The sequence below is a fragment of the Rhinolophus sinicus genome, linkage group LG01 (genome assembly GCF_036562045.2).
Source record: "Rhinolophus sinicus isolate RSC01 linkage group LG01, ASM3656204v1, whole genome shotgun sequence".
Lineage (NCBI taxonomy): Eukaryota > Metazoa > Chordata > Mammalia > Chiroptera > Rhinolophidae > Rhinolophus > Rhinolophus sinicus.
In genome coordinates this window covers 126,877,755-126,891,663 of record NC_133751.1, presented here as the reverse complement: position 1 = coordinate 126,891,663, position 13,909 = coordinate 126,877,755, and the positions used below count along the sequence as shown (strand labels likewise).

The following is a 13,909-nucleotide window of genomic DNA, read 5'->3' as shown; positions in this document are numbered from 1 at the left end:
AATGTAATATCTGCCTTCCCTACCTCATGGGAAAGTCACTGAAAAGAGGGGAGTGTGTTTTGGTTTCTGTTTTATCTTCATTCCCTAGTGCAGTAGCTGATTTGAAGTGGGTCCTTAAAAATATCTGTGAAATAAACACATAACTATAATAAAAGTAAAATGGGGCAATTTCCATTTAAAAAAGGCAAAAGAGTGTTCTTGAGACCCCTGCAAGGCCCAGCAGGCTGCAAATACTTAGGAAGATCTGAGCATAAAAGTAACTGAAATAAAAACAAAATGCTCACCAGAGGGGAGAAAAGAAGAGAGAATTAGCCAGAGAAAGCAACACTTTCCTTTTTATTAGATTCACAACCCCTTTTTAAAGTCCAACCTCTCTCTGTAAAAGGTTTCTTTGTTATTACCTTCCTCATTAGAAAGCAAACTGTCCCTGAAATATGTTTTCTACTCAGTACAGCGCTGGGACCTCGGGCCTGGTCTGTGTGGCGGCCCAGCAGCTCTCAGACAAAAGCACTGTGCAGCCGGGAGCTCATCCACCAGGCCTCCCGCACTGCATACGCACACAGACATATACTTTTTTTACAAAAATAATGTATCAGGTTTACACAGCTCTATTCTTTAAAGTTTCACAGCAAGATCTATGCTTCAGTATAACCATTTTCACTTTGGAATAAAGTAGGAATTTTAGGCCTAAAAATAGATTTAAGATTATTGAACAGAGGACATATAAGCAATACAGACTTAATAACTCTTGATCATCAGATAACTGTTACCCTTATGCTCGGTGCTACTTACACATCCCCATTGATTATTTTCATTTTAACTAAAATACAAAATTGTTCAGCGAGATAATCTCCTATTCATTACATTAGCACATTTACCAAATTACACTAACTGCATGATAATCGCGATGTACCAAGGCTATATTTTTAGCATGTGTTCATCTCTACTTCATTAAATACAGTACTTAGACAGCAACCACAAAAAGAGGACCGCATGCTGTACGCCAAGAGAAGAAGGGAACAATCTGCAGGTTGATATCTAACTTATATGGCACCCAAAACAAGAAAGAGAAACAAACCTTACAAGATAGATATCAAACTAATTTGCAGCAACATTTAATATATAGTTTTATCAGAAGGAATACATTTAGGTCATAGTTACATGGAAAAACACATAAACTATGTGAAATTCTGGGCTTTCTCCTAGAATATTCAAAATGCTCTTCAAACGTTAGTACAATGAAGATGTCCACCAGACTAGTGAATAAAACAGGATGTCATTTAGTATTTTAAAAACACAGATTCTGGGAACAGAAGCTACCACCAAAATATCCAGAAATCTGAGTGAACAGATACTCTATTTTGCATACTTGATACTAAGAAGTGTTTACACAGACTATGAAGGCAATAGCCTAAGGGATAGTCACAGAAAAGAGTTACAGTAAATGAACACAATCTCAACAGAGTGAGTAGAGAGCTCCTGCTGTTTTTTGGTCCCCAACCCGACCCCAAATAAGGACCATCTCTTTGGGGAAGAGACCTTTCAATAGCTCAAGCCCATTCCCGCAGCCCCACCGAGACAGCACAGCCCGAGCTCGGCGCGGGCGTCTGTCAGATGCTGGTATGACGTCTGATCATTCAGCTGACAGGCCCTCTCCACGGCCTCCAGGTTCTGATTGGCGCCCCCCAAGTCTTTCCCACGGAAGGGGTCAGCACTGTTTCTGAAGCCACAAATGAGGTAACTCGAGAAGAATTAGAAGAAGGAGGTATCTGATGAAAAGGCACCTGCCAGTCTGAAATCTTCTTTGGTGAGAACACTGTACATGCGCTGGGGCAGAGCTCGGGAGTAGGGGGCGGGGCGGGGCACGGTGGTGCGCAGAAGGACCTCCCGGCCAGCAGGGGGCGGGAAGTCTGACACTGAGTTCTGCCTTCTCTCTTCTGGGGGGCCCATTCTCTTCAGCTCCTCCTCCGGTGGGGCCATGGCTGCAGCCTTGAATAGAATCAAATGCTAAATTCAAGATCAAGTTGAATGCTAATCTTAGATTATTTTGAAGATGAAGAAACATGAAAAATATATAAAAGTGTTGTACATTATTCAGTAATGTAGTCAACTATGTTGATTACTCAAAAAAAACCCCCCAAAAAAAACCCACAAAAAAACACACACAACAGAAAATGCAAGAAGCTTGAAACACTGCACGAGCAACCAGAGATGACAAATTTTTGAGACAGAAGGGATAATGACTGCCAGGCAATCTACTTTGCAAAGTGAGGGCTATGTTGAGACATCGGATGAAGAGGGAAACTGGTCTCTGTACGTTTCTTCTAGCAACGACCCCAGACCAAGTCTGAGGTCCTCAGTCCGGGAAGCAGCTGCTCCTCTCCAGAGTTTAGAAAAATGCTTTTATCCCAATTTTCAATTATTTTTAAGGTTAACTTCGCCAAATTAAAACTGGGGACACTGGTTTTGTTTGGACAGCTAACATGATGCACCAGTGCTAGCAAGAGGCCCATGTACTATAGCAACGGCCATAAAAGAGAAGTTCTCAATATTTATTACAGGCATCTATTTTTTTCCCATTAAAATTGCATAAAATACATATTCAAAGAGTTCATTGTAACTCTGATCACTATATCTCTTTCAGAATATCATCAATAATGGAAATACAAAAGTATGTTATGCTAAACATCAGCAAGAAAGGTATGCCAAATCCAGACTGCTAAAGAGGTGGTTAGTCTTAATGACCTCATGAAGTTAGAGGAATGGGAAGGAACAAGAAACTGCGAGGGACAAAGGCTATTTTGTTACCTCATCAGAAGATTCAGTCAGCTTGAGAAAGGGTGAGAAAAGAAACAGTGATGAAAGAGAAACAAGCAAGATGGTTTTTAAAAAGAACTAGACAAGAGATTTCAACATTATTTCAGACAGCATGCACTACATAGGGAACATGACCCTGTCAGAGAACATCAAGACCAATACATCCCCCATACAACACCCCTGGCTGTCACAGTGAGCAGGCACACCCACTAGTCATGCATCTGATGGCTCAACAGGTGACGTACAGTGTCATTTAATGGTGAAATAATCTAACAAAAATGTAGCTCTTTTACTGAAGAATTAAGATGCTAAAAAAAAGTGCTCATGGCTTGAAAAATAGATAATCCAACAAATTTAAGAATAGATGTCTCAGAGTTATTCAATTTAGCAAGACCGAAGCAAAATCCAATCAGTGATTTATTTATGCTGAATTCCACTTAAATATTACACATGTGTATATATTATCACTGAAACATGTAATCATGAAGTTCATTAAAATGTATAATTTTAAGAAAAAGTTCTAAATATGTAAAATTACTGTATGCTATAAAAAATTCTCAGTGAAGTTTCATAACTTTAAAAAAAAATGTTACTATCTTCATTTATTACTAAAATTGATGTACCAAGTGTCCATTAATTGTGACAAGTTACAGAATAAACCTGAATGTTTTACATTAGCCAGGCATTTAAGGACTGAGTTTAAAAATGTACCAACCAGGTGCTTGTTATATGGATTACAATCTGCCAATTCCCTTAAAACAGTCACCACAAGGTTTGAAAGCTTAAAATCTTTTAAAATTACATAATGTGGGATGAATGTATAACTTCAAGTTAGCTATACAATGAGGCCACTGAAAAGATGATACACTCCTATATTTTACTGATGTAGAAAAAAAACTGTATTAAGTGGAAAACAAGAATAACAAAGTAAATTATATAATTTAATACTATTTTTATAAAATATACATATATCTGTATACAACAGATATCAAATATTGACAATGGGTAGTGAGATTAATGTGATTAATTTTTAATGTGATTAACTCTTTTTTTTATAATTTTCTGTATTGTCCAAATTTTTACAGTGAGCCTTTACTTACAGTCTGGGGGGCAGGGGAAGGCTAGTTCCATTTTGGGGAAAATAATTTTGCTGAACTATTCAAAACAAGTAACATTCTCAGCATTAAAAATATACATACTTTATAGTTTAAATCCTCTTAACATAGAAGTTTTAAAAATTGCAGTATGAGGAAAATTCATAGTGGTGATAACAAGGAAATGAGTGTATAAGCTTCTGGCGAGTAAGCTGATGAAGATAATATAGAATGTGAAAACAAACTCAGTTCTTGGTTTCATGCCAGAGACAAAAACAAAATAAATCAAAGTAATTATCTATTGCTTTCTAGAACTCTATAAGGAAGTAAAATACTTACAAGTTTTTAACTTGAAATTTTAAACTTTAGGAACACGCAAAAAACCTCAGGTTTTAGTTCTTCCTAAAAATTCAGATCAGTGTATTTGGCTATGCTTTTGAATATATTAACTAGATGTACTCCAGACTGACTCAAAGGAGGTTATGAAGTTTTACTCCATGTGCAAATCCATGCAAATTATTTTCCTTAATTTGACTCTGAGAATGACACCTTCAAAACTGGATCATTCTAGTGTCATCACAGTGTCAGGTAAGGCACACCCTGTCTTCAGTGCACTTCATAGTATTTTTATCTGAATCTTAATATTAACGAGCCTCAACATGAGACCATCTGTGGGATGCCAGCCCTCTTCACCAGCACACAAGATCAACACAGAGAGTATCAGTGCAAAGTACAACTAGTGTCACCTTCACAAAATCCAAATTTTAGAAGGTACTACATTAATTTTTAAACCTTTACTTTCATTAGCAGAGTTAATCACAAAAATAATTTTTCAAATTGGGCTTTCTTTCTGTGCTGACGCCTAAGTTTCCATAGTCCCCAAAATCTGAGGTCTTGCTCTTTCTGCTTAGGAAACCTCTGAAGTCAGATCTTCTCACCATTACAAAAATAGTTAGGTTTACTGAATTCACAAGCTAAGTTATGAAACCGCTTGCAGTACCTTAAGTTTAACATTGGTAAAACTGAACCCTGTTCTAATTTGATAGTAAATGTCTTTTTTACAGCACAGCTGAGTCCCTACCAGGTTCTGGAACAATGGATTTCAGACTCTTCTAACTTCTGAAACTTAAGTCCTGAAATACATTTAGCATTTTATTAATACTTCAACATGTAAGCAAGCAAATGGATTTCAAAAAACTCAGAAGTCACTGTTGAGAGTCATTGTTTCTTCAATGTCTGAACCCAATGCCCAGACTTACGCTCAGCCATGTGTGGGAACCAAAACAGCACCCTACCGAGAAGAGGTCTGGAGAGATCACAAGATACAGTCGGTAAGGAATCTCACATACCCTCTGTGCACTCACAAACAGCTTGTGAATAATTCTGCCAGCATGTCCTCTTCCTGCACCGACGACTAACACTTCAGGCTGCTCTAAAAGGCCACTCACAAACCTAGGAGAGAGGTAATGAAAGGACAGAGAGGGAGCGGCTTAGTTCACATTACGTCAATCCTCCCAGATTAATTCTGCGGGCAAACCCTCAAATTAATACTGGCTAAACCTACCAAGCCTGGAGTGGAAATTTTATAACAGGATAAATTGCCACTTGGAATTAAAATCAATTCAAATGACAATCTTACTGCCTTTTCAACTGTTTTCATAAAATTTGTTACAAGCCCATCTCTGTCAAAGTGTAACAAGAAACAGTAAAAGATCAAAAAAAATTTTTTGGACAACAAAACCAAGTTTCATTTGTACAGCAAAGCAATAATCCATATTTCTCATTTTTGTTCTTTTAAGGTATATGAGTGTGTGTGTATGTGTGTGTGTGTGTGCATACATGCACTTAAAACATATGTGTTCTTCAGCAGTCTCAATTGTAAACTGTGCCACTTTGCACTGGAAACACTGTCCTTCCAAATATATCCCAGATAACGCCTGGTGGAGCTCACAGAGTTAAAATCAAGTCCCCCTCCTGCACCACCTGCTCACTAATTCATACGGCTATTTTAGAAACGAATCCCGTGATTAGAGCTTATTCTTCTCAATTAAAAGGAAGGAATTTTCAAGAGCTAAGAAGGCTGGGAGAAAATTTCACTCAACAAAAATTCAAACGAGAACTTGTTAAAAGCTATAGCAAGTGCCTTGTTGTATAATAATGCCATTCCTCGTAGGAAGGCTAATGAAAATGTTAACGTTATAACAAATTCAACCTGCTGAAGTAGCTAATTTGGAAACGCTTTATCACATATTAAAACAACACTGTCCTTTCAAGTACCACCAGCAAAAATGGACGGGGGCGCACTGACAGACCCGGCTTGGTAATGGTGCCAAATCTCAGAAGGAGGAAAAGACTGAGCCAGTCATTTGCCTCCTTCTGGAGAGGCCATCGGGTCACTTGCAAAACATATTCGCAAGGTGCATACTATATGCACTTTGCTATCATAAACCTTTTCTAAAATTAAATGAGTATTGAGCAGAAATACAGTTGCAGAATACCTCAGATTGCAGTTAGGGAACAGCAGAGCTGAAAGCAAAGCTTTGAGGCACGTAAGTAACAAAGTGTAAACAGCTCCTCCACGAGAAACTGCAGCCACATCTCCAAAGCAAACAAGGACACAAAAGAGGCCTGGCAGACTGGTTTCTAAAAGTGGAAGAATGGAAACACCTAGCAAATATTCAGAAATACAGTAGAGTTCAACTCCTATGATAATTAGGCATTTCTCTGTCTCCTGCCAATGCATGTTACATACATAGGAGAATCACAAGATTCTCAATATTCTATTAAAATGTTCTAAGGAGAGTGGTGGCTTTTCCTACTACAGACAAAAATGTGTCAGTCAAATAGCAATTACCTTTCAAGGTCTTCCTTTTCCTCCTCTTGTTCACATTTCTCAGTTCCAAACTTGGCTTTCAGTGAGCGGGCTCTAGCAATTGTAGCTTCCACATTAATAATCTGATGGATGATTTCCTAACAGTGGAAAAGGGAAAGACATATATTGGAAGATAGCAAAAAAAGCACAGCCTTTTAAAAACTGTATCTTTAAAGTAACTGTTGCCAACTGGTGGAGAACGCTTGGGTAGATTCTGACACTACATCAAACTTACTTCCAGTTTCTTGTCTTCTGGATTGGGGAAGTGCAAGACTTTACTGGAATGGGATATTATCTGCTTTATAATCTTCTTAACGGAAGAAATGATTTCCAGACTTTCTATTTTTAAAAAGATCAAAGCCATCATTAAATGAGTTAGGCAAAATACGCTTTCACTTTGGAAATGAACTAATGACTAATCAAACAAGACATTTACCTTCTTCCTTTACCTTGAGTACAGCGGCATGAATTACACAAGGTAACAGGTGACGAGCAAGGTCTGCAGGTTTCTGTACAGCCAGGTAGTGCAGCACCTAAAGGAGACACAAAGTCAGAAACACGATTCACGCAGCTGTCAAAGAATAAGGCAGCCATGCACGAAAGCAAAACCCTCTAGACCACTGAGCTCACATCTGTAACGAGTAGAGAGGAGTTCTGGTCCCTTAGCACCTGCCCCTACTCACCCAGGTAAGTAGTTACGACTCCCCAAGATAAGAATAATGTTGCTGAAAACAACTAAGTACTTCACTCTTTAATAATGCTGAATATTCTCATAATGTTTTTTCCCTGCTTCCATATGTAATACATGCAAGCTAGGAAAATACAAAGAAAATAAAAACCATCTATAAATTATACCACTTAGAAATTGTTAACAGTGGAGCACATTCATTCCAGGATTTTTTAAGACATCAAATATATTAAGTGAACTAATATGAAGTATATGTAAAATACTGTTTTGTAACCTACTTTCCTCACTCAACATTTCTAAACATTCCTAGTGACCTCCCACTAATTTTTTTTCATTTGTTTAGTTGTTTTGGCTTATTGCTTTTTCCAAAATGATAATTGTTTTATTTTGCTACTTACAAAAATACAGAGAAGTATCTGTAACACACGGACCCTACCTTTAAGCTCCTTATTCAATAGCAGTAAAGATAAAAGAACTATAATCTCATAATAGGAGCCTGGCTGATAATGCTCACAGATTTCAAACATTAATTAATTAATTCAGAGACATGTAATGCAAAAGTTCTCCAGAAATCCTACTTCCAGGAGAACAACACATTTTTTGTGTTCATCTTCTGACTTATTTCTATGCCCATTTAAACACAAAGTTATAGAGGCATATGCTATTTCTTAACAAAAATGTATAATATACATACTGTCTTAACTTGCTTTGTTCATTGACTGACATGATTTTTAATTTTTGGCTTGGTTTTTGTGTGATTTGAAACTTTTTTTAAAATTAAGAGACACACATACCCGAGTATTAGTAAATAGTTTAAAGAAAACAGGAATACTTGTTTACATACTAAACAGCTTAAGAAACAGAGTATCACCAGTGCTTTCCAAGTTCCCTGCACACCCTGCCCTCCCCAAGTAACTAGAATCACTGTTTTGCTTTTCTTCACAATTTTCTCACACATATGTATGTAGCCCTAAGCAATGTGTTGCTTAGTTTGGTCTGGTTTTAATCTTTATATGAATGGAATATCTCTGGTTACACCCCTCAGTGACTTGTTTTTCACTCAGCACTGCTTTTGAGATGCATATATGTTGATACATGCTGTAATTGATTCATTTTTACTGCTGTTAAAATGTGCCTTCACTGGTCGACTCCCATTTTTTTGGCTATTACAAATAGTGCTCCTATTATTAATACATTGTGTATGTTTCCTGGTGCTATGTAGAAGGATTTCTCGAAGGTATATACCTAAAAATAGAATTAGGATATGTACAAGATAATGCTAAAACTTTTTTTAATATTGAAGTCATATTCCAAATTATTTTACAAAGTGTATCTCCACTGTATAGTTATTTCCTTGCAATTCAGAAATAATCTGTAGAGACACTTTAAACCATGCAAATATGACACTCTTCACCCAAATTTCCACCTAGACTTCCTATCTATTTATAATTCTTACCTGAACAAATCTTAATTATGAATACGATTATAAAATGAAGTTTCCAACTCCAACATAGCCTCCATATTTATCTCTCATTTTTGTGCTGAAATGCCCTCCATTCTCTCCCATTTCTTTATTCATCTATAATACATATTATTAATGTGGACCCATGGGTTCCAATATTTTTCCCAATGGGTTATATTTCATTACCTTTTTAAATTATTTGGCATGCAAATTGTTCAGATTTTGCCAATAAGAGTCCCACGTTAGCTCCTTATGAAATGCTTATAGGTTCTGATATATATAGTGTTTCCATTATCATTATTTTTCAGAAATTCTGTAATTTCTCTTTGTAGTTCCCTTTTCACTCAAGTATTGTTTAATGTAAGGTTTTTAAATTTCCAGGTGGAAGGTTTTTTCCTTGTTTCGTTTTTAATTTCTAGTTTTATTGCAGAGATCAGGGTATTGGTTATTATTTCCATTATGAAACCTACTGATGTTTTGTGTCCTAATATATTGGTTTTTGTGAAAGTTCCATGTGCGTTTGAAAAGAAAGTACAGACTCTATTATCAAGGCAGTGAAAAAATCAACCTCATTGATTATCTTATTTAGACCTTTCCTTAGCTTTGTCTACTTGACTGTCTTGTATTGAGAGCAACGTGTTAAATTTCCTATTATTACCGTTTCGATCTGTTTCACCTTTTATCTTCTGTGGTTTCTGTTTTATATCAATGGTTACTGTGTTATCTAGTGTATAAACATTAACCTGTTACATCCTCAATGTGAAATACCACTTTCAACTTACACAGGAATTCAATTTCTTAAGTATTACTTGTCTGCAACCTTTTTTTATATGCTATCTTGATCAGGTTTAGGTACCAATGTTATAGCTATTTCATAAAAACATCTGGGAGAATTTCCTCTGATTACTATGCATTGAAATAATTCATGGGACTATCTGGTCCTAAAAACCTAAACCTCAACCCTAAACCTGGCATCTTAATGGGAGAAACCCTAGAGGTATTTCCACTTATTTGTCTCATTTATTGCTTTTCTGCTTTCATTCTTTGTTTGGTATCAGGATCATAATCCCTGATTTCTTACTGTTTTCATTTACCTGATAATCTTTATCCATTGTCTACTTTGCAGCCTTTTTTAATCACCAAATCCCTTGTTTATAGCAGAGAGTTGGGTTCTATATGACAATCTTATATTGTAACTATTCTGTGTGTGATATTTACTATGTGTTCTCTGCTTTTTGAAAAATTTCCTGTTGGTACTTAGGAAGGTTTATATTTTTATTCTAGTAGCTATCCTTGCATTAACACCACTTGTGTTCCCTTAATTCCCTTATATCTTTAACTGTTTATGATCTGGTCTGATAATTTTTAAATGGTACCCTCTGATTAACGTCTATTACCTAAGTAACAGTCAATGATCTCATTCTACTTTCCTCCTCCTTTCTACTTTATCCGAACACTCAATCTTTACATATTCTTCTTCTACCCATGTCCTCATATAGTTTTAGTTTTAAAATTAAATAAATGATTTAATCATCACTGGCCCTTTGCCAAAGTCTCCCCAGTCATCTCTTGGCTGGATGATGTTCAGCTTTCTACACTATGTTGTTCAACAAGGCAGCCACGAGCTACATGCAGCCATTTAAAACTCCAGTTCCTGTGTTGCACTGGCCACTCTGAAGCCACACGTGGCCAGCGGCTACCATTATGGACAACATAGCTAAAGAACATTTCTAACAATGCAGAAAGTTCTAGCAGACAGGGCAGCACTAGTGGACTCGTCAGGAAGGGCACATCTGTACAGTTATACTCAGAGAAAACTGTTTTTCAGAGGCTTGATTACTTGGACATCTTGGGGGACTGTAACACCTTTGGTTTATACTTTCTGCTTACATTTCTTGAAAATGCTGCTCCACCATGCTTTGCTTCTGAGAAATGTGACACCTGTCTCATTGTCTTCCCCTGGTAAATTATTTTTCTATTTTGGCATGGAGGTCCTAAGGATTTTTTTTAAATATTTAAGGTCTAGTAGTTCTACAGTCATATACTTTGAAGTTCATTACTTCTGTTCAATTTTCCCCTGTACTCAAAGAGCCCTTTCAGTATGTAAATTCGGGTTTTCTTTTATTTCCAGAATTTTCTTGGATAACAGTTTTAAGTATTAGCTCTGTTCTAGTATTTTGATTTTTCTTCTTCAAGGACTCTGATAAAATATTACTCCTACTTTTCATATTTTTCATTTCTACCACTTTCTCTCCAACCCCTTTTAACTCCTTAATTTCATTTTCATTCTCTCAGCTGTTTTACTGCTTTTCCTTGATGCCTTTTATTAAATTTAAATATGAATCTATTCTCCCTTGGCCTCTTGTAATTTAGTCTTTATTTCTGATATGGTTGTCTTTTTCTTTTACTTCTACCTGAGTTAAACCAGCTGTGGTTTCATTTTCGTTGCAGGGTTTTTTGATCCATTTTTGCTATTGGTTTTAGTATTTGTGATTAAACATAATTCTTCATATCCCCCCATGCTTGTTTGAGGATATCTGATTCAGTATGGAATGTTATGTTACTTTTCTTCTGCTTCATGGTCAATTTTCTATGAAATGTTTTTATTAGCGGAAATGATCCAATTGCATTTTTTGTTTTTTACAGTAGTTTTGTATTGGTGTGATCTGCTCTTTAGTACTCCTGGTTATGCCAGTTTGAAACTGCTCTCTTCTGCACAATTTCTTGAATGAATGGCAAGGGATGAAGGAAGTTGATACGTCTTGTTTCTCTTCCATTCCTGTAGGATCCTTAATTTTCCCTTCTCTCCGATCATTGTTTTATCTCTAAGGGTAAGTATCAGTCCTTCTTTGTCTATCTGGTTCTTCCCGAGCAGCGTCTTGCTAAGTGGCCATTAGGCCCCTTTCCTGTCGCCACTGCTGTGAACCACCAAGCCCTCCTGGTGTTAAGTATTTTGGCATGTAGTGTTAGGCTCTTTCTGCGGTGATTCTGTGCTCCATCTAAGTCTTGTGCATCTCCCAGCTCTTCTTCAAACTCCCTGTCCCAACTCTCTACACCCACAGGCTTATGGCAGTAGAAACTCATTGGAATTTGGTTTATTTCTCTACTTACAGTTAATTGAAGGTCACTGCAATCTCTATCTCCTAGTAATATTAAAGGCATGGATTTATTTACTTATTAATTTCATGGGGTTTTGGGGGAGCTGGGGGAGGGCATATGTTAGGGGAATCTGATATCAGGCAGCTGCCACTCTTCTCCGGAACACCAAATATTTTTCAATAATTGCAAAGCAGTCCTCTAAATGATCATGCCATAATTTATTGAACCAAGCCTTATTTTTGGTAACTTTGGTTGTATCTACTTTTTCACTAAAAAATGTTGCTGAACATCATTCTTTTCTTAATTAAATTTATTGGGGTGACACTGGTTACTAAAATGATATAGGTTTCAAGTGTACATTTCTATAATGCATCATCTATCTATTGCATTGTGCTCACTACCCACAGTCAGTTCTCCTTCCATCACCATATAACTGGCCCCGTTTTCCCTCTTCCCTCTTGGTAACCACTAAATTGTTGTCTATGTCTACGAGTTTTTGTTTCTTCGTTTGTCTTGTTCGTTGCTGTCAGTGTTATATACCACATATGAGTGAAGTTCTCAACTTTTTCTGTCTGATTTATTTCACTTAGCATGATCATCTCAAGATCCATCCATGTTGTTGCAAATGGCAGTACTTCATCTGTGTATGACTGAGAAATATTCCATTTTATATATGCATCACATCTTCTTTATCCAATCATCTATCGAAGGACACTTTGGTTGTTTCTATGTCTTGGCCACCGTGAATAATGCTGCAGTGAACAGAGGGGTACATATATCTTCACAGATAAATGTTTTCATATTTTTGGGGCAGAGACCCAGGAGAGGGATTGCTGGCTCGTATGGTAATTCTATTCTTAATTTTGTGAGAACTCTCCATACTGTTTTCCACAGCAGCTGTACCACTTTACGTTCCCACCAGCAGCGTATGGGGTGCTTTTTCCTCATATCCTCTCAAACACTTGTTATTACTTGTCTTGTTGATGATAGCCATTCTAACAGGTATGAGGTCATGTCACATTGTGATTTTGATTTGCATTTCCCTAATAGCTAGTGAAGTTGAGCATTTTTTCATATACCTGTTGGCCGTCTATATATCTTCTTGGGATTATGTCTGTTCAGGTCCTCTCCTATTTTTTAATTAGACTGTTTGTTTTTTTGTTGTTGAGTTGTATGAGTTCTTTATATATTTTTGATATTAGTCCCTTATCAGAGGTGTTGTTTGCAAATATATTCTCCCATTTGGTTGGTTGTCTCTTTGTCTTGTTGATGGTTTCTTTTGCTTGGTACAAAAGAAAGTACAGAAGCTTCTTGGTACAGAAGCTTTTTAGTTTGATATAGTCCCATTCAGTCATTTTTGCTTTATTTCCCTTGCCTCTGAGGTCAAATTCATAAAAATCCTCTCCGAACCCAAGTTCCATAAGTATAGTACCAAGCTTTCTTCTATGCAATTTGTTGTTTCAGGTCTTATGCTTAGGTCTTTGATTTATTTTGAGTTAGTCTGGGTACACGGTGACAGATAGCATTCCAGTTTCATTCTTTTGCACATGGCTTTCCAATTTTCCCAGTTCCATTTATTGAAGAGGCTGTCTTTTCTCCATTGTATGTTTTTGGCTCCTTGTCGAAAATTATCTGTCCATGTGTATGTGGGTTTATTTCTGGCTTCTCAATTCTATTCTATTGGTCTGTGTGTCTGTTTTTCTGCCAATATCATGTTGTTTTGATTATTGCCGCTTTGCAGTATAAACTGAAGTCAGGGAGTGTGATACCTCGGGCCTTGTTCTTTTTTCTTAGGATTGCTTTGGCTGTTTGGGGTCTTTTGTGATTCCATACAAATCTGATGACTGAACATCATTCTTGTACACTGATCTTTACGC

The 13,909-nt window shown here is 36.8% G+C and overlaps 1 protein-coding gene across 3 annotated transcripts in view; it reads right to left on the bottom strand.

Moving 5' to 3' along the window:
• Positions 1–319: 319 nt before the first annotated feature.
• The window catches only part of RAB3GAP1 (RAB3 GTPase activating protein catalytic subunit 1), an 89,075-nt gene continuing 75,485 nt past the window's right edge, over positions 320–13,909 (bottom strand). The window contains exons 20-25 of one of the 3 annotated variants that reach the window (XM_019731150.2): positions 7,220–7,316; positions 7,019–7,122; positions 6,766–6,881; positions 5,261–5,363; positions 2,809–2,829; positions 1,100–1,989 (exon numbers count right to left, since the gene is read on the bottom strand). In XM_019731150.2, the coding sequence (XP_019586709.2) occupies positions 1,753–1,989; positions 2,809–2,829; positions 5,261–5,363; positions 6,766–6,881; positions 7,019–7,122; positions 7,220–7,316 (678 nt within the window). In that variant the 3' untranslated portion in view covers positions 1,100–1,752. Of the gene's footprint in view, positions 1,990–2,808; positions 2,830–4,907; positions 5,045–5,170; positions 5,364–6,765; positions 6,882–7,018; positions 7,123–7,219; positions 7,317–13,909 lie in introns of those variants that run through there. The other 2 variants (XM_019731151.2, XM_074335582.1) reach the window with 2 other exon arrangements.